This window comes from Phyllobates terribilis, unplaced genomic scaffold, assembly GCF_046119375.1.
Source record: "Phyllobates terribilis strain yellow unplaced genomic scaffold, ASM4611937v1 Scaffold_7__3_contigs__length_470593459, whole genome shotgun sequence".
NCBI classification, from domain to species: Eukaryota; Metazoa; Chordata; class Amphibia; order Anura; family Dendrobatidae; genus Phyllobates; species Phyllobates terribilis.
In genome coordinates, this window is record NW_027362767.1 from 416,329,671 (window position 1) to 416,350,010 (window position 20,340).

The following is a 20,340-nucleotide window of genomic DNA, read 5'->3' on the forward strand; positions in this document are numbered from 1 at the left end:
AATCCACGAGATGGGCCATAAAAATGTTCCAGATGGGGGTCCAACCTGTGCAGAGAGTGGTGGTCCCACGACCAATGACCCACGAGTTAGGGTAACTTCAGTCACTACATATTTATGAGTTTGGATAAAGGCGACTCAGGTCATCATTGTGTGAGTGGTGCAGTAGTGTATAGAGCTGCACGTACCTGTAGGTGGCGCCCTGGAGAGGAGCGGAGGGGAGACACACGAGTGGCGGCTGTAGCAGTTCCTCTGCGCCATGAGTCCGCGGGAGAGATTCACACCGCTGAGAGATAAAGCGACAGAGAAAGGAGGGAAAAGGAGGGAAGGAAGAAGAAGAGGATGGACAGAAGACGGCAGGAAATGAAAGTGGAGTGATATAAAATGCGTGAAGAGCAGAAAAATGAAGAGACAAATGACGTCAGCAGCCCACAACAAGACGTCCTTCTCTAGAGGCTACAAGAAACCAGATCTATAAACATGGACAGGAACGGCAATGAACGCCTCATCGCTTCTTTACCTTTAAACGCTCAATAGACTTTACACCAAAAATAACACATACTCCTGCTTGCTCTGGGGTTGCCATAGCAGCCTCAACAGGTGAACAACAGGTCATGTGACTTGCCCTCACAAGGACATAAAATGTACACGCTCATCCACTGCATTATCTCCATGGCAACCCCAGAGCAAGCACAATATCCATCTATAGATCGCTAGATAGGAGACGAGAAAAAGCGAAATTAAACGCAAATTAAATTAGAAGGAGCCGCTTGTTTCCAATGCAAGAGATCCCAGGCCGTTTTGTTTTGGGATATGTGGTCTTAATGGGTGAAGAAGAAAAAAACAAAACCATGATCAGACACATGACGGGCTACATTAGTCACTAGTCCTGGCAGCCATACACCAGTAGGAGGCATATGGGGACGAGTTATTCAGAGTTTTTACACTTTCGCATTGGGAGGAGATACATTTGATAGGCTGCTGATTTTGCAAGTTTTCCCATCTACATAGAATGGAGAGATCTGTAATTTTTATCGTAGGTCACTTCACCTGTGAGAGACAGAATCTAAAAAGAAAAAAACAGAAAATCACATTGTATGATTTTTACATATTTCATGCAATAAAATGCAAATTATTTGATACAATAGAAAAACAGAACTTAATATTTGGTCCAGAAACCTTTGTTTGCAATTACAGAGGTCAGACGTTTCCTGTAGTTCTTGACCAGGTTTGCACACACTGCAGCAGGGATTTTGGCCCCCTCCTCCATACAGATCTTCTCCAGATCTTTCAGGTTTCGGGGCTGTCTCTGGGCAACACTGAGTTTCAGCTCCCTCCAGGGATTTTCTATTGGGTTCAGGTCTGGAGACTGGCTAGGTCACTCCAGGACCTTGAAATGCTTCTTGTGGAGCCACTCCTTAGTTGCCCTGGCTGTGTGTTTCTGGACATTGTCATGCTGGAAAACCCAGCCACGACCCATCTTCAATGCTCTTACTGAGGGAAGGAGGTTGTTGGCCAAAATCTCACGATACATGACCCCATCCATCCTGCCTTCAATACAGTGCAGTCGTCTTATCCCATTTGCAGAAAAGCACCCCCAAAGTATAACCTCCTCCCCCCATCATGCTTCATGGTTGGGACGATGATCTTGGGGTTGTACTCACCCTTCTTCCTCCAAACATGGCGAGTGCAGTTGATACCAAAAAGATCTATTTTGGTCTCATCTGACCACATGACCTTCTCTGGATCATCCAGATGGTCATTAGCTAACTTCAAACGGGCCTGGACATGTGCTGTCGTGAGCAGGAGGACCTTGCGTGCCCTGCAGGATTTTAATCCATGACGGCATAGTGTGTTACTAACGGTAATGTTTGAGACTGGTCCCAGCTCTCTTCAGGTCATTGACCAAGTCCTCCTCTGTAGTTCTGGGCTGATTCCTGACTGTTATGCACACGCCCGGGCTAAGCGGCGTGTGCGTGTGATTGGTAGTGATTCCACTGGACCGTGCCGGAGAGTGAATGCCTGGAGGGGCGTGACTAAGTATTCACCCGATCCGACCAGGGTCGCACGACGGCATACGACGCCAGTGCACCAAGGAGGAACCGAGCAGAGGGACCAGGTGCTACTCCAGGACAGACCCCGGACACGGCTGTTGACCCACACAGGGGAATACAGGAACAGGCTGGTAGGCTGGCACACAGACTGGTGGGTATAGGCAGGCACGACTGGTATGCAGGCAGGCGGGTATGCAGGCAGGGGGGTAAAGACAAGCACAGCTAGAGTGCAGACAGGGAGGCACTAGCAGGTAGGAACACAGGCGGGATAGGACCCAGTACACACCGGGACTCAGGAACAATACAGGCAGAGGGTTACAGGCAAGCACAGCTAGAGTGCAGACAAGGCTGAGCAGGGAGGACAGGGCTCTGTTCACACGGAACAGACAGGAAGGGAAAGACAGAGCCAGATACTCACACAGTACTTGCAGAGACAACAAGCAGGAGTTAGGTACGAGTTCAGACTCTGCAGAAAAAGGAAGGGAACGGACATAGAGGCAAAACAGGTAAAGGACAGGAGAGAGTTCAGACTGGAACTGAGTGTACGGAGGAGACCGACACTGCAGAGGGATACAGGAGCGGGTCTGGGAATACGGCCCCCAGAGAGGCGGGACGAACAGGCAAGGAGCGTGTTCAGACAGGACAGACCAGACACAGGAGCGGGTCTAGGAAATCGGCCACTAGAAGGCGAGAGGAACAGGCTAGGAGCGAGTTCAGACAGGTCAGACAAGATACAGGAACGGGTCTAGGTAATCGGCCCCTAGAAGGCAGGAGGAACAGGCTAGGAGCGTGTTCAGACAGGACAGACAAGAGAACACAGAAAGGACTCAGTTCAGACACGGGAGCTGATACCGCAAGGCAGGAGACATACAGGACTCAGTTCAGACACGGGAACTGATACAAAAAGCAGGAGACAAGAGACGGGACCTGGCACCTTCAGAGTGCAAGCACACACTGAAGGAAACACTATGCTCAGGCAGGGATAGAAGGGAGCTGCTGAGCTATATACCAAGTGACAGACAGCAATAGGCTGAGGACGCACAAGGGGTGTGACCCACAGCAGGTACAAAAGGCAGGAAGTGATCGGGCGCCGCCCTTAAGCAGCAGAAACAGACACAAACAGACAGCATGGAGGGAAGCCAGAGAGACATTCTGGACAGGAGATCAAGTGCGCCCTCTTGCACAGTGGGAGATGGACCACCATGCAAGGACGCCGCCAGGTATGTTACACTGACCTTTCTCAGAATTACCCTTACCCCACAAGGCGAGATCTTGCATGGAGCCCCAGACAGAGGAAGATTGACAGTCATCTTGTGTTTCTTCCATTTCCTAATAATTGTGCCAACAGTTGTCGTCTTCTCACCAAGTTGCTTGATTATTGTCCTGTAGTCCATCCCAGCCTTGTGCAGGTCTTCAATTTTGTTCCTGGTGTCCAAAGACAGCTCTTTGGTCATACAGGTAATAAGTTCAAATAGGTGCAATTAATACAGGTAATGAGTGCAGAGTAGGAGGGCTTCTTATAGAAAAACTAACAGGTCTGTGAGAGCCAGAATTCTTGCTGGTTGGTAGGTGATCAAATACTTATTTCATGCAATAAAATGCAATTTAATTATTATTTAAAAATCATACAATGTGATTTTCTGGATTTTTACATAGTTACATAGTTTATAAGGCCGAAAAAAGACAAGCGTCCATCCAGTTCAGCCCATTTCTTGTGCACTGCAGCTATTCCGCAGCGTTGATCCAGGGGAAGGCAAAAAAAAACCCATGCGGTATAGGCCAATTTACATCATTGAGGAAAATTTCACTTCCCGACTCCAATCTGGCAGTCAGATTAAATCCCTGGATTAATTAACTATCACTAAGGATAAGATGTAATTTTATTGTTCTCAAGAAAGGCGTCCAGGCCTCTCTTGAACTCATTAAGTGAGTTGGACATCACCACTTCCTCTCCCAGAGAGTTCCAGAGTCTCACGGCTCTGACCGTAAAGAATCCCCTTCTATGCTGGTGCAGGAACCTCCTTTCCTCCAGACGCATAGTGTGCCCCCTCGTCTTTGTCACCATCCTTGGTATAAACAGGTCATGGGAGAGATCTCTGTACTGCCCCCTGATGTATTTATACATGTTTATGAGGTCTCCCCTAAGCCTTCTCTTTTCCAACGTAAATAGGCCTAATTTTGACAACCTCTCTGGGTATTCTAGTCCCTCCATTCCCTTTATTACCTTAGTCGCCCTCCTTTGTACCCTCTCTAGCTCCAATATGTCTTTCCTGAGCACCGGAGCCCAGAACTGTGCACAATATTCTAAGTGCGGCCTTACCAGCGCTTTATACAGAGGAAGAACAATGTCATCATCATATGCCCCTATTCTTCTTCTGATGCATGCCATGACTCTATTTGCCTTCGCAGCTGCTGCCTGACACTGGGCACTCCAATTTAATTTGCTATTAACCAAGACGCCCAGGTCCTTCTCCATGTCAGATTTCCCCAACGTTTTCCCATTTAATATGTATGGGTGACTGCTGTTTTTCTTTCCCATGTGCATGACCTTACATTTATCGACATTGAACCCCATTTGCCATTTTTTGGCCCAACTCCCCAATTTATCTAGATCCTCCTGTAGCTGTGCCCTATCCTCATCTGCATTAACTACTTTACAAAGTTTAGTATCATCTGCAAATATTGCTATTTTACTATGCAACCCTTCCACTAGATCATTAATAAATATATTAAATAATATAGGGCCCAAGACAGACCCTTGAGGCACCCCGCTAGTAACCCTGACACCCCCTGAGCTTACTCCATTGATAACCACCCTCTGCTTTCTATCACTCAGCCAGCTATTTACCCACTTGCACACATTATCCCCCAGACCAAGCATTCTCATTTTATATACCAACCTTTTGTGTGGCACGGTATCAAACGCTTTGGAGAAGTCAAGGTATACAACATCCACTGACTCTCCCCGGTCCAGCTGTGAGCTCACCTCCTCGTAGAAGATTTAGATTCTGTCTCTCACAGGTGAAGTGACCTGCGATAAATATTACAGACCTCTCCATTCTTTGTAGGTGGGAAAACTTGCAAAATCTGCAGAGTATCAAATACTTATTTTCCCATCTGTATGGGGACAGTATACACAACAAGGCAGGACATTGTTAAAGAAAACTATTTGCAAAGTTGGTTCAGTGCATCAGAGAAATACCAGGTTGGTTGCAAAAGTATTCATACCCTAAAACCTTTTTTGTTTCTCTCTTAGCTTAAAAAAGTGGAGCCTCCCTCTCCATTACGCACCTTCTAGAACGGTAATATGGGTGGTCTCACCCAGACACCTCGTAATTCAGATGCATGAAAACATGACGGCCGCCAGCACACAGACACAGATCTCGTCGTCATCATCGGCCTTTTTATTGATCCAGTCAAGTAAAGTATTAACCCATAAGTTATTTCTAGGGTGCACACAGTCTCCTACAGATCATGGACCATCGCCTATGGCGGCGCCGGCCTCTTCCGCTGCGTGAAGGCAACAAGCACTTTAATAAACAGTTCATCCTAGAGGGGCAAAAATGTGCAAAGAACTGAACATTGTAAAAGTGTATAAAATGGTAAAACATATAAAACCCGCAGCACATTCTGAAAGGACAGGAGTCACCAGGGCCATTACCTGTTAATGGTGATTAAATGAGTCAACAGCGACCCCTACTGGCCAGAAAAATAAGTTCTACAAGATTATTGCACTTTGTTGATTATATATATTAAAAAAAATACATAAAATAAAGTTAAAAACATATAAAAGACACAATAAATTATATGGTCAGCAGAGGGTGCATGGTTATCTGGAGATTGCAATACTTCAGCACGTATCCTCCTCTGTGTATGCATTGCATAATGATGAGGCCCCCGGGGCGGGGTGCCCATGCAGCGGTCGATGCTTAGACCGAGCTCCGGGCTGCTAAAGTGCATTTCCATTATGTAAGCCACAAATGTCGTCATTGGGACATCAGCCGCTGTATGTGGCATTGCCCACCCCATAGCCGGCCACAGGGATCTCCACTGCGGGCCTTATACCCTGCACTAAAAGCGAGCAGTCAGGTCGGGAACTGCCTCTGTAATATGGATGAGAAGATGCAACAGCAATATGGGCATCCTTAAGGCCAAAAGGAAAACCTCGGCAAAAAGGAGTAATGATAAATAAAAGTGCTAAAAATCTAAATAAAATACTAATATTAGTGAATTCACTTAATTAGACATAGCTACAGGAAATCACCTATTCACAAATAAAAAAAAATCATCATTAATCTGCCTATGATTAGTGTGGTAAACATACCTTACTGCCTGTCTATAATTAACGTCATTAAAGGGAATGTGTCAGCAGGTTTTTTGATGTGTAATCTGAGAGCAGTATGATGTAGGGGCTGATACCCTGATTCCAGTGATGTGTCACTTACTGGGTGCAGCAGCTGTGATACAATCAGTTTTCTCTGAAGAGCTGGGGAATGCTGAGCTCTGTATAACCCCGCCCACAGCACTGATTGGCTGCTTTCTGTGTACAATGTATCAGTGGTGGGGAGCGTGGTTGGACCAGGAGGCATGAGACACCTAGTCCTGCAGTAATAATCTCCTGCTAATAAAACAGCAACACACAGCCTAGTAAATGACACATTGCTGGAATCAGGGTCTCTGTCCCTACATCATATTATGCATTAAAAACCTTTAACCAGGGTCGTTATTGTGCTCAGTATATGAAACCAGCATATACCTGCTGGCCACATACAGGTGTTATGGCATAAACGGTCGTTTTTTTTTTTTTTTGTTTTTTTTTAATAGTTCAGTTGGTCAAATTTAGACGTAAAGAAAAACATTGTTGAGACCTCCATCGATCCCGAGAACTGGGGGTCCAAAGTTCCTGTCTGAATGCAGCAGAAGTGAGCATGTGTGACCACGGTCCTTTTCACTGTCCATAGGAGAGGTGGTCGCACATGCTCGTTACTGCTTACAATCACACAGGAGACATTCGGACCTTCAATATTTTAATCAGTGAAGTTTGAGGCACAGCGATCCTACAGTTATCACCCATCCCATTAATAGCCAATATAGGATGACCCCTTTAAACATTACATGAAAATCAACTGAGAAGTTTTCCATAGGAAAATGAATCTGCATGCAATGATTTGCCGTTCTGCCACCTATGGCTACCATAGGATAATGCCAGGCTCATGAACATGGACTCATTTCCTCACCATTTGCAGGTAATCCCTCCATGACCTGACCTCATGACATTCATTGACCGTGGGCAGGACACCCCACTATAGCGGTGTATATACTCAAGCACCCACAATTTGGCTTTGGGCCTTTGGTAATTTTGTAGTTTTCTTTTTAACCCCAAGTGAAAAAGTAAAAAAATTGTTGTGAATGACCGAGGTGGAAATACTGGAGGAAACAGACTTGTTCGATTTCCAGTAAGGAGACGCTTATTAATAGAGATATTCCCATCTCCAAGATCCTATCCCAAAATGTAGTAGGAGTCATAACAATATTAGCAAATATCTCCAACTAGAAAAAGTAGTCTAGTTCTTCCAATTTGCTACATCACTTACCCATTGTGCAGGGCATTGCAGTAGCTTAGGTATTCATGGTTTTTTTTTTAATTCGTTTATTAAAGGGGTTGTCCACTACTTTCAATTGATTGGGAGGCGGATGTGCAGTACACCGCGGCGGACACTACCACTTGACGGCGGAGACCCGCAGGGGAGTACTTCTGGCTGGCGGCCGCTGCCAGCACCTATAACAGTTGATATGTGGGGGTGCGCACGTGCGGGACCCTGACCGATCATACATTGATGCCCTACCCTACGGATAGGGCATCAATGTAAAAAAGTAGTGGGACGAATTCCAGAGATCCCAGATCTTATTAAATTTCTCCGAACATCCTCTATTCTGATAAACCGTTCGCTCATATGGTGTGACTGAACTGACCAGTTCAATCCAGGATCTAAGAGATGGTGGGAATTACCCATCCAGTGTAGAGCTAGTCATTTCCTGGCTAAGAAGATGGTTTCCCTTAGGAAAATTTTAGTATGATGTCCCAACCACTCTTCCTCCAGAACACCAAATAATCCAATTAACGGGTCATGGGGAATTGGAATAGATAATAGGGAAGATAGTAGTGAAGTAATCTCATTCCAAAAAGAAAGAATAGTTGGGCATTGCCCCACCATGTGTATAAAGTCCGCGTCAGATGCAAGACACCTCAAACATTACGAGGTCTGGGATCGCCCCATCCTAAATAACCTCAATGGGGTTAAATATGATGGATGTATAATGTACAACTGGATCGTTTTGTTATTAGCAGACTGAGAAACGTTGGTTGAAGACTCCAAAATCTCTTCCCAGGCCTCATCCTGAATGCTATGAATAAGAAGCTTCCATTTTTGTTTTACCCAACAGGGGAGTAGATTCAACACCTATGGATAACATATGTATATAAAAGTGGAGATGAAGCCCTGTGGATCTTGTGATTTGAGTGTCCCTATTAAAGGGAAAGATGATATTAACTTGATGGTGCCCATATTTTGTAAGTGAGATAGAGTTGCTGTTCTAAGTTGGAGGTATGGAAAAAAATTGGGACCTTGGAATTCCATAGTTGTTTTGTAATTGTTCAAAAGGAAATTAGGACGTTTTGTTCGTATATGTCATATATTATGTGATATCCAAAACTGAGCGGATGGCTGGTTTAACTTAGATATTTATGGTTACGGCCAGTAACAACTAATGGTCACTATATGAGTAGTTGGAACCATGAATACCTAAGCTACTGCAATGCCCTGCACATGGGGTAAGTGACATAGCGAATGAGAAGAACTATACTACATTTCTAATTGGAGGCATTTGCTAATATTATTATACATATTGGGATAGGATCTTGGAGATGGGAATACCCCTTCCACTCCACAATCACTGTGCAGGTCGATGAGGAATGATGGAGGAGGGGGACGGAGATCAGACTGTAGAAAAGGTTAATGGTGAATGCTCTGAGGACGGTTGAGGGAACTGAGAGGGAGAAAGGCAGGGGAAAAAAATGAAGAAAAAGGAAGGAGAGAAAAGAAGAGAAGAAAAGATCTATGACAGACAGAAGGAATCCTGTAGATCGCAGAGAGCGTCACGGTCACTTGTGGTCTCTCGCTATGCGACGTGTACATCGCGGATGCCCTCAGCACAACTGGATCTTCGTATGGTGGTTAACCGCCGTTCACAGTGCGTTTTGGGAACACATTCTGCGCAGGTGCACTAACTTTACCATAATATATTGGATCAAAATACAACCTGATCCCGTAATGCAGTCACCATATGAGATGGGGGAAGTCTCTTGGACAATTTCAATCCTAGAGCATTTTATGACTGCCCAACGTTAAGGGGGGGGGTCTGTCCAGTTGACATATTAATGACGGATGTTGCCATAGGGTATAACCTACAGAAAAGGACCCTTCTGAGGTCCATGGCCGGTCGATATGTGGATCCAGTTGTGTCTCCTTCACCGCCCTTACGGCCCCTTTAGACAGGCGGATGTAGGCAGTAAAACGACTGTCGGGTGACTACATATAAGCCGAGGAGCAGTCGTCCGCTGGTCTGTTTAGACTAACATTCTACTTGCACAGAACGATCGTTAATATGATCGTGCTGTGCCCATACAGTTTCATTAATCATCAGCACAGGATGATGTTTGTTGGGTAATTGCCAGGAACGAGTATTGCGCAAGCCGGCCATCAGCTCAGAAGGTTCACACATGCCCCACGGTACCACATGCAGAAAGACCCCTTTACCTGGTCCTTCTCCTCTGGGAAGGATCCTCCTGTTCACCATTGGCCGCTCTTTGAAGCGAGTGTGGCCTGCAGTTTCTAAGTGACTTCACAAATTCGTTTTCTCCGGGATTAGGTCTGGAGCAGGCCCGTGTGGGAGAAGATCCAAGGCTACCGGCGCGGTTAAGGGAAGCCTGCGCCTGGCTGAAGGGCCAAGGAAGACCCTCCTCGTGCTTCAAAACTGGAAGTACAAAGCGGGAATCGTCAGCGGTCACAAGGTACAACACAGATATTGTTGATAAATCTGCCTTTGTGGTCCTTAACAACCAATCATGATGCAGCTTTCATTTTACCACAGCAGTTTAAAAAATGAGAGCTGTGCTGTGATTGGTTGCCACGGGCGACACTGACAGATTTGACAGACGAGGCCCATTATGTTCCCAGATTCACCAGTCCTTACAGTCTCTCTCAGACAGGGAGTACGGTTTGATCTCTCCTTCTGCTCGTTTGGGGGGTAATTTCCTTCCTGGGACTGAAAGAAAAAAGTAGAAATCGAATGAGACTTAGGAGGGACCTCGAAACACACACAAAAGGTCCGGTCCATGCTCCGGGGTACTAAACTAGGGGGCGAGGGAAATATATACTAGGAGAAAAAGAGAGGGGCGTCCGGAGTCCGCCCTAAGGAAAGGCAGGGAACAGATTTACAGGACACTGATACTGAGCAAAATGCACTAGGCCTCGGTTACTGTCTGAAAAGCCTCGTCACCCATAGCAACCAATCACAGCGCAGCTTTCATTTTGCGTGAGCAGTATAGAAAATGAAAGGCGAGCTCTCATTGGTTGATATGGGCAATAAAAGCAGATTTTCTTGTAGGCGGTTACAAAGATCTCCCCATTTCATCTATCGGTGATGGCTTCTCGGCTTGTTTTTGTCCAGGATGAGTTGTAGTTTTGTATGACACCATTCATTTTACCATATAATGTACTAAAAAACTAAAGAAATTCCAAGTGGGGTGAAATGTAGAAAAAAAACACAACGCCGCCGTAGTTTTTTTTGTTTATACAGCGTTAATTGTGTGGAGAAATATATTTATATCTATCTCTCTCGATTTGGGTCGCCATCTCCTCCCTATTTGCAATTTTTTTGAGAGCGGTGCAGCGTTTTTTTTGAGGGAGGTGTGAAGTAGGTGTGGTGTTTTATTCTTGAGGGAGGTGTGAAGTAGGTGTGGTGTTTTATTCTTGAGGGAGGTGTGAAGTAGGTGTGGTGTTTTATTCTTGAGGGAGGTGTGAAGTAGGTGTGGTGTTTTATTCTTGAGGGAGGTGTGGCGTTTTTTTTGAGGGAGGTGTGAAGGAGGTGTGGCGTTTTATTCTTGAGGGAAGTTTGAAGTAGGTGTGGCGTTTTATTCTTGAGGGAGGTGTGGTGTTTTATTCTTGAGGGAGGTGTGAAGTAGGTGTGGCGTTTTATTCTTGAGGGAGGTGTGGCGTTTTATTCTTGAGGGAGGTGTGAAGTAGGTGTGGCGTTTTATTCTTGAGGGAGGTGTGGCGTTTTTTTTGAGGGAGGTGTGAAGGAGGTGTGGCGTTTTATTCTTGAGGGAAGTTTGAAGTAGGTGTGGCGTTTTATTCTTGAGGGAGGTGTGGTGTTTTATTCTTGAGGGAGGTGTGAAGTAGGTGTGGCGTTTTATTCTTGAGGGAGGTGTGGTGTTTTATTCTTGAGGGAGGTGTGAAGTAGGTGTGGCGTTTTATTCTTGAGGGAGGTGTGGTGTTTTATTCTTGAGGGAGGTGTGAAGTAGGTGTGGCGTTTTATTCTTGAGGGAGGTGTGGCGTTTTATTCTTGAGGGAGGTGTGAAGTAGGTGTGGCGTTTTATTCTTGAGGGAGGTGTGGTGTTTTATTCTTGAGGGAGGTGTGAAGTAGGTGTGGCGTTTTATTCTTGAGGGAGGTGTGGCGTTTTTTTTGAGGGAGGTGTGAAGTAGGTGTGGCGTTTTATTCTTGAGGGAGGTGTGGCGTTTTTTGTTGAGGGAGGTGTGAAGTAGGTGTGGCGTTTTATTCTTGAGGGAGGTGTGGCGTTTTTTTTGAGGGAGGTGTGAAGGAGGTGTGGCGTTTTATTCTTGAGGGAGGTGTGGCGTTTTTTTTGAGGGAGGTGTGAAGTAGGTGTGGCGTTTTATTCTTGAGGGAGGTGTGAAGGAGGTGTGGCGTTTTATTCTTGAGGGAAGTTTGAAGGAGGTGTGGCGTTTTATTCTTGAGGGAAGTTTGGCATATAATGGATGGATGTGACGCATTCCTCTCCCTCTTCAAACTCTCATAGTGGCGTTTAATCCTCCCCCTTTACTGTACCGGTAACTTAATTTTAGATTTTGATAGTTCAAACTTTTTCGGACTTGGAGATACTTAATAGGTTAAAACAAAAGGTTTATTTACATTTTTAGATTTATTTTTTTTCTCTATATTTTAGTTATTGTAGCTTGTAATGTACAATACCGTACACATTTATTATTTATTTTACTTGCCATTATTTCCATAGCACTTTATGGACACGTCTATATTACAGTATATAGTGAAAATTAGTCACTTGTGAACCCCAGTACGCAGCTAGGCTTTACATAAATTACCAAGATGGAGCAAAGGGCCCTTTCATCAGACCCTCGGCTGCCATGGCAGCCCTTCAGCACACCGCTATTGAGTAGTTAGGTAGGGGGAATAGGAGGGTGGGCTGATGGGTTACTGGACAGGTGGGCTGATGGGTTACTGGACAGGTGGGCCACCGGGGTCGCGTGACTTAAAGGGAACCTGTCACGTGAAAAAACGCTATTAACCTGCAGATATTGGGTTAATCTGCAGGTTAATAACGTTCTGAACCTGTCCGGCATCTGCACTTAGACCCCCGCTGCCGGGAGGGAATGAACCTTATTACTCTCGGCAGCGTTTGGTGTTTAGTCATGCAGGCGGCACCGGCACGGTTTCAATCACCGCCCTGTGTATAGAGAGCGGCAGCTGTAGCCCCGCTCCATGGGACAGATGGTGGCGTAACCACTAGGTGGGGATCTGTTTACAGCAAAGCTATTAGCTCGCTCTCTAGTGGTGGTAAAAGACGACCACTGTGTTTCTGTAACGTTTTGGTTATTTTGTATATTACAGCCTTCACATAAATAAAAAAGACTGTCACTTTAAAAACTTCCAATGCAACAAAATCCTCCCAATGACCCCCCCCACACACCTTTGGTCAATGAACAATTGTAACTAACACAGAAAGGAGCAAGAAAGGAATAAAGGGGGTAAGGTGCAATAAATGGAGAAGTTTGTGGTTGGGTGTGGGGGGGGGGGGGGTTTGCTTATATGCCTTACTGTCCAATTAGCAGGACGATCTCCGAGGTCCCTGTGAACAGTATCGTCGGCTGCATGGAGTGAGGGATTGGAGGGTTATAAAGAGATGGGGTCATGAGTGGAGCGGACCCTCTAATAAGACATGTCCTGTGTTAAGAGGGTTATAACGAGAAATAAAGAAGCAAAACATTATAATAACCAAACACGCAAGTCACCCCGCTGCACCGACCGGACAAAAGCACCGGGGTCTGGGCAGCGGGAAATTGCAAACTTTTCCAAACTACGGCGCTAGGACGAGCCACAGTCAAGAGTTGTATGCAAGGCACCTGGGGATCCGGGAGCGTGAAGTAATATATTTATTTTTTTTCTAGTCTGGGGTCTGCATTTACTTTAGGGGGCCTATTACGTGGTTTTATTAACCCTAGCTCCATGGTCGGATAAAAGTAAGGGTTATTCAGGGTCGGAATAGATTTAGGAGTCCCAGCAAAATGCTAACAAGACGACATCTTTACTATTGGCGTTGGGACCTTCCACTGACTGCAGACCCAGGTGCTGGATCTTTACTGAACCTAGCTGAATACTTCAAGGGGTACTCTCAATGTCCCGCTCTTTGGCCTTAATTCAGGATTTTAACTTTTGGGGGCATGTTGGTTTCATTTATTTCACATTGATCATGGGTTGTGTTTTGTAAAGAAGCATTCACTTGAATATGGTTGAGCTGTAATACCAAGCACGGCCTACTGGACAAAAGTGGCGCTGTTCATATAGAAAATAAGCAGATTCTTGCTTTCATAGAATCATAGAATGGTAGAGTTGGAGGGGACCTCCTGTGTCATCTGGTCCAACCCCCTCTGCTCAAAGAAGGATTCACTAAATCATCTCAGACAGATGTCTGTCCAGCCTCTGTTTGAAGACTTCCATTGAAGGGGAACTCACCACCTCTCTTGGCAGCCTATTCCACTCATTGATCACCCTCACTGTCAAAGTTTTTTCTAATATCTAATCTGTGTCTCCTCCCATTTAGTTTCATCCCATTGCTTCTAGTCTTTCCTTGTGCAAATGAGAATAAAGATGATTCTTCTACAATGTGACAGCCCTTGACATATTTGTAGACAGCTATTAAGTCTCCTCTCAGTCTTCTTTTTTGCAAGCTAAACATTCCCAAATCCTGTAACCGTTCCTCATAGGACATGGTTTGCAGACCGGTCACCATTCTGGTCGCTCTTCTCTGAACTTGCTCCAGTTTGTCGGTCTTTTAAAATGTGGTGCCCAAAACTGGAAGCAGTATTCCAGATGAGGTCTGACCAAAGAGGAGTAAAGTGCGATAATGACTTCACGTGATCTAGACTGTATGCTTCTGTTAATACATCCCAGAATTGTATTTGCAGTTTTTGCTGCTGCATCACACTGTTGACTCATGTTCAGTCTATGATCTATTAGTATACCTAAGTCTATTTCACATGTACTGTTGCTTAGCTCTATTCCTCCCATTCTGTATATGCTTTTTTCATTTTTATTGCCCAGATGTAGTACTTTGCATTTTTCCCTGTTAAAAACCATACTGTTAGTTGCTGCCCACAGCTCCAGTTTATTTTGGTCTTTTTGAATCCTCTCTCTCTCTTCTCTAGTGTTAGCTAGCTATCCCTCCTAGCTTTGTGTCATCAGCAAATTTAATCAGTTTACCCTCAATTCCTTCATCTAAATCATTGATAAAGATGTTGAACAATACAGGTCCTAGGACAGAGCCTTGTGGTACCCCACTTGAGACATTCATCCAACTGAATGTGAAGCCATTTACGACAACTCTTTGAGTCCGATCACCAAGCCAGTTATGAATCCACCTAACAGTTGCCTTGTCCATTCCATACTTGGTAATTTTTTCAAAAAGGATGGTGTGAGATACTTTGTCAAATGCTTTGCTGAAGTCAAGATATACTATATCTACAGCATTTCCCTGATCCACCAAGTCAGTGATTCTGTCATAGAAGGAAATTAAGTTAGCCTGACATGACTTGTTAGTTACAAACCCATGCTGACTCTGGTTAATCACTTCATTCTTATCCAGGTACTTTCTTTCTAATCTCATACAAACGCCTTCAAGACGTACCGCGTGTTTTACCATTAGCTGCCTCTTACCTTTCCGGTCTCTGAAAAATCCTTCAAAGACGACGAAATTGTTCACCTGAAATAAAGAGAAAAGGTACAATTTTAGAGAGCGGCAAGTAAAAAATGCCCCAGCCTTTTCATACCATTTGGGTGCCGACTGTACCACACAGCTAGCACCTGTTTATAGAGCGGCCTCACCTCATCAGGCCCCTCCAAACATTTAGTGTGCACATCGCCATGCGGTTAAGACCACGTCCACCGTTTATCTTTAATGTTCTCACCTGTGGGATAGTTGAGCGAAGGTTGTAATGTTTCCGCAGGAAGGAGAGAAACTTCTCAGATGGTCGGTCAATGGCGAGATGCTGAGGCTCCATCTGCTCAGCCTGGAATAAGACAAGGATGATGGAGATCCACGAAGACAAGGATCAGAACGAACGTCATATAGAATGGCCAAGAACTTACTCTGAGCATAAAGCCGAAGAGTTCCTTCCCGAATCCGTGACGCTGGAGAGATTCATGGATGTAGAAATCGAGGATGCACAGCGGTTCTACTTCTATGTGGGCTCCTGTGTGGTCCTAGTAGGAAACATCACAAAAAACCAAGAAAGTGCCCAATGTCATCACTACCGACAGTTCAATTGCCAAGAGAAGGGCTCAAGACGCAGTGTAAACGGAGCCCAAGAATAACAGTGCAACTTATGGGCTCAGGTCTTACCAGCACGAATAACTTCTTATATCCGACCTTGAGGAACCCGATTACAACTCCGCGGCCGGCTCTGAGATACAAGACGATTCAAGAAAAGTAAAAAAGAGTCAGGCGTGTGGGACAAACACGAAATAAAGAAATTACACCTATTATTTCCGAGAATCTTAACTAAGAAATTAGAAATTCAGGAAGGACAAAGCACAATCGTGGGGCCCTCACGTTTTTGGGGTGCAGTCCTTCAGGATGTAGAGATGATGCTGATTTGTCTGCATCCGTGGAGCGCTGGTTATGGGGGCAGGTAATCGCTGGGCCTGAAACACAAGAGGCAGATGTCAGGAGCATCCTCTAGTGTAGAGAGCAAGTATTACATTGTGCCATGTGGTGAAGTCACATCATAACAACGGTACCTTTGCGGACGCCTTCCCAATCTCATCTATGACCACCGTGATTTGTTTCTGGGCCTCTGAGCTGGAAAATAAAAGTGTAATAAACCAATATACAACAGCAGAGAGATCCAGTGCCCTCCTGGTATATATTCCTAGCCACAGTGCCCTCCCAGCAACAGCAGTGCCCCATGCCATGGTGAACCCACTCCTAGCAGTATTGGGTACAGCACCCGCTTAGTATCTACAATGCCAAAATTAGAAAACATGGCCACTTTCTTCCATAAACACCGCCACCCCTGTCCTCGAGTTGTGAGTGACTTGGTAGTTGAGCCCCACAAAAGTGAATGAGGGATCTATAATTCCCAAAACATGTAATCACTGACCAATGACGTCCCCGATGTGCTCGATGGGAGACAAGTCCGGAGATGCAGCAGCCATGGGAGCAGGGTTAGGCCACACAGGCGGCTCACAGTAGGACGAGCAACATGCGGCCTGGGGTTGCTGGGTTTAAAAAAAAAAAGGCTCCTGGGAAACTTTGACATTCCTTTGTGAAAGATTCTTCATGGTGATGCCCACGTGGTCTCCAGCCATCATTGTGGCCAAGACAAAAGTGTGACTCATTGCTGAGAGGTCAGACCTCATTTCCAGGCTCCATTGCCGTCTTGTTCTGCACCATTAAACACTTTGAGAGTGGTGGAACCTGGAGCCGGACGTCTGGTTGTAACCGAATGTGGTCTAAACGCCTTCTGAACGTTTCTGTAGACACTGACGCCTAACGTGAAGTCTAATTTTACTTGCAGTACAGAATAGATCACTACTGCCCATTCTTCAAACCTGACGAGACCACGTGGGCAACGCCATGAAGAAGACTTCACGAGGGAGCATCCCACCGGTCCTACTCTTGCAATTATGGTGTAAGATCACATAATGTACGGTAGTAGGACCACTCCAATCTTCATTCCAGGTCACCAACAGCTCGGCGTCACCTTGATTTCGTTGTGTAACCAGAGGTCCGGCCATTTCTCCAGTGTCTCAGAAAACAATTTTCAACATAACATGCGGCCTGGGATTCCTTATACTACTGTGAGCCGCCTGTGTGGCCTAAACCTGCTCCCGTGGCTGTAGCGTCTGCAGACTTGTCTCCATCGAGCACATTGGGGACGTCATTGGTCAGTGATTACACAGGAGCTGCCAGCGGAGGATCTTGATGATCTTCCCAAGTGCATTCAGCGGCAGAACCTTCCTCTATGACCATTAATAACCTCAGAGATAGCAGCAGAGGCTGGAAGTGCCGGGATTTTTGCACCTGTCTCAGACTCCAGAGGTTTTTAATATTTAGTTTCCATTTTTCCATCATTTGCAGATCAGTAACGTCTCCATCCTGTAATTTCCAGAATGCCGCGACTTTTCCTTCTTGGTGCTTGATTACCAGAATGGAATCTGCCGATCTCCATATGATCCATTTATTATCAGTTATCGTCAGAAGAACATACATTCAACCAAAGTTCTGTATTTTCTCTGTTTCCTCCTCAGAAGACGTGGACAATGGAGGCTGTGTCTGCCTTCTGCACAAGGAGGAGTATTGTTCCCTGGCCGCGGTCAGGACTATTATAAACTCTTCAGACATCCTTGTGCACAGAAAATGATGTGTCCCCTGCAGCCGCCACCTCTGAGACTGCATTCACACTGTGCAGTCCTATGCAAGCTCCTAAAAAGGTCTGTGTGTCTTATACAGGGCAGATATGGACAGACCACAACCCAGCAGGGGATAGCTATCCACTCTTGTATGCAGCTCTGGATGTGATTGGAGAACAGCATAAAATCAGTATTGAGTAAAACAGAAATCTGACCGCCCACAGAATGTGTGGCAGCCAATGACATAAAAGGTAGTCACATGTCTCATTAGCCCCGCCCCCGAGGAATCCCTGCAGCCGTACTGCGCTCCTACATACCTGGAGATTAGAGGCCGCCGCTGCGGGAGGAGGCTGCTGTCCAGCTTGGTGATCGGCTCCAACAAGATCTTGTGTATGTCAAACGTAAACTCCATCTTGGTTGCCGGGTGAAACTGTGACTCTATAGTTCAGTTCCAGAGGATGCGTCCGGATTTAGGGTCATATCCCGCCTCCTACTATAGAAAGCCCCTGTAAGGGACAGAACGGAAGGGTGGGACGAGTTTCCATCAGAGACAGGAGGATGGAAGGCTGCAATAAAATACCACAGCGCGGGCACTATGTCGCCAGGGCACTCATGTTATAGCATAGTGGACCAATAAAAAAATAAATAAATAATAATTATTAATTATTTTTGCATTTGTATGGGATGATTTTTGTGATACTTTCTTAGGTCGGACTGTTCCACATGCAGCAATACTGAACAGATTATTTTATTTATTATTTAAGATATTTTCCAGGAAAAATCAGTCAATGTGAACATTTATACAGTATGTGTAAAATATATATATATTCCCCTCTTTTTAAAAAAAAAAAAATGGAGGATTCACCTCCCAATAAATTGAATGGTAAAAAAAACTATAAAGAAATAAATAAAAATAATAAAAGTTGTTCGGAGGCCAAAACAATGATAATGAAAAACAAAAAAAAAACCTCGACAGCTTGTGCCTCAAAAAACAAACAAAAAACCCTTCAACTAAAAAAAATAAATAAATAGGAAGGCAAGGAGGAAACAAATAATGCGGCGAGGGGCCCACATTCCCCAGCAGTGGCCCTGTACACACAATACGTTTTCACATTCCCGCGACTTCAGATCTCCGAGCCCTACAATGGCGCCACGTGAACCCCGACTATTTCCACCACTCCCATAGAGGATGACTAGACCTCCGCCCTATTAAAGGGGCGGTCAGGGGTCCCCCATTATGGCACTTTGAGGGGTTCACACTTCCTGATAATCTATGATGAGTATATACAGATACATCAGTGGGGACATATACAACCCTGTTCACACTTACCTCTCCCTATAGACGCATCCGGCAGTGGCAGTGCAGGGCGGCGCGCACATCAGGCTGTATACATCCTATAGGGGCCCCCTGCATGCAGCGTCCATAGGCTGCGCGCCCCCGACCCGCACTCTCGGCTGCGCGCCCCCGAAACAAAAGAAGCCCGGCTCCAGATAAGCGCGAGGGGAGAGAGGTGGGCGTGGCCACATGACAGCAGCTTCCTCCAATCAGCGAAGGCGGGTCCGCTTCCACCTAGCAACCGCTTTCCTAGCGACAGCTCTTCACGCCCGTTGATTGGTTATGAAATGTAAAAAGGCTTTTAGTATTAAAATGATGACCACGCCCTCCGGCTTGCTGGTTAATGGCCGTCACGTGACCGCATCTCTGTCAGTCCAAATAGAAAGGCTGTAGGGCTCCCTAGCAACCTACCAGGCCTTCCTTAGCAACAGCTATATATTCCTGCCGGGGCTCTTCTGTGTTCCTTAGCAACTGCACACTTTATTCATTGTGGAACTTGTGTCAGTGGTGAAATGTATCTAGTCATTGCACGGTGTTATCTTTAACACCTTTTTCATTCTTCCAATGAACGATCATAAATAAAGGTCAAATATTTAACCGATCCTCGCAAACCGTGGTGTCTCCATGCTTGTCAACCCTCCCGAAATAACTGGGACACTGCCCCCCAGGCACCATTTCCTCCCCCCAATCGCCTGTCTGGTCTGCAGCGCCATCAGACTCCTCCGTGCCATCAGACTCCTCCGCACCATCAGACTCCTCCGTGCCATCAGACTCCTCCGCACCATCAGACTCCTCCGTGCCATCAGACTCCTCCGCACCATCAGACTCCTCCGCGCCATCAGACTCCTCCGCGCCAAACACACTTTCACATTGCGGGAACAGGGTGTGGGTGGGGTGTGACCCATCAAACAGGTGAAGTAAAGTTTAAAGTGAAGGTCCATCCACACTGCAAGATTATGGTGGACGACTTTTTTATAATCTTGCAGTCTAAACAGACTGTAAATCATC

General features: G+C 45.7%; 1 protein-coding gene across 2 annotated transcripts in view; it reads right to left on the reverse strand.

Moving 5' to 3' along the window:
* ATAT1 (alpha tubulin acetyltransferase 1) overlaps window positions 1-19,540 on the reverse strand; it is a 28,270-nt gene extending 8,730 nt beyond the window's left edge. The window contains exons 1-11 of one of the 2 annotated variants that reach the window (XM_073641779.1): window positions 19,327-19,540; window positions 18,314-18,502; window positions 16,383-16,443; window positions 16,195-16,286; window positions 15,985-16,045; window positions 15,732-15,845; window positions 15,551-15,652; window positions 15,300-15,345; window positions 10,305-10,376; window positions 9,869-10,085; window positions 186-283 (exon numbers count right to left, since the gene is read on the reverse strand). In XM_073641779.1, the coding sequence (XP_073497880.1) occupies window positions 186-283; window positions 9,869-10,085; window positions 10,305-10,376; window positions 15,300-15,345; window positions 15,551-15,652; window positions 15,732-15,845; window positions 15,985-16,045; window positions 16,195-16,286; window positions 16,383-16,443; window positions 18,314-18,408 (958 nt within the window). In that variant the 5' untranslated portion in view covers window positions 18,409-18,502; window positions 19,327-19,540. Of the gene's footprint in view, window positions 1-185; window positions 284-6,845; window positions 9,099-9,868; window positions 10,086-10,304; window positions 10,377-15,299; window positions 15,346-15,550; window positions 15,653-15,731; window positions 15,846-15,984; window positions 16,046-16,194; window positions 16,287-16,382; window positions 16,444-18,313; window positions 18,503-19,326 lie in introns of those variants that run through there. The other variant, XM_073641780.1, reaches the window with a different exon arrangement.
* Between the last annotated feature and the right edge of the window lie 800 nt (window positions 19,541-20,340).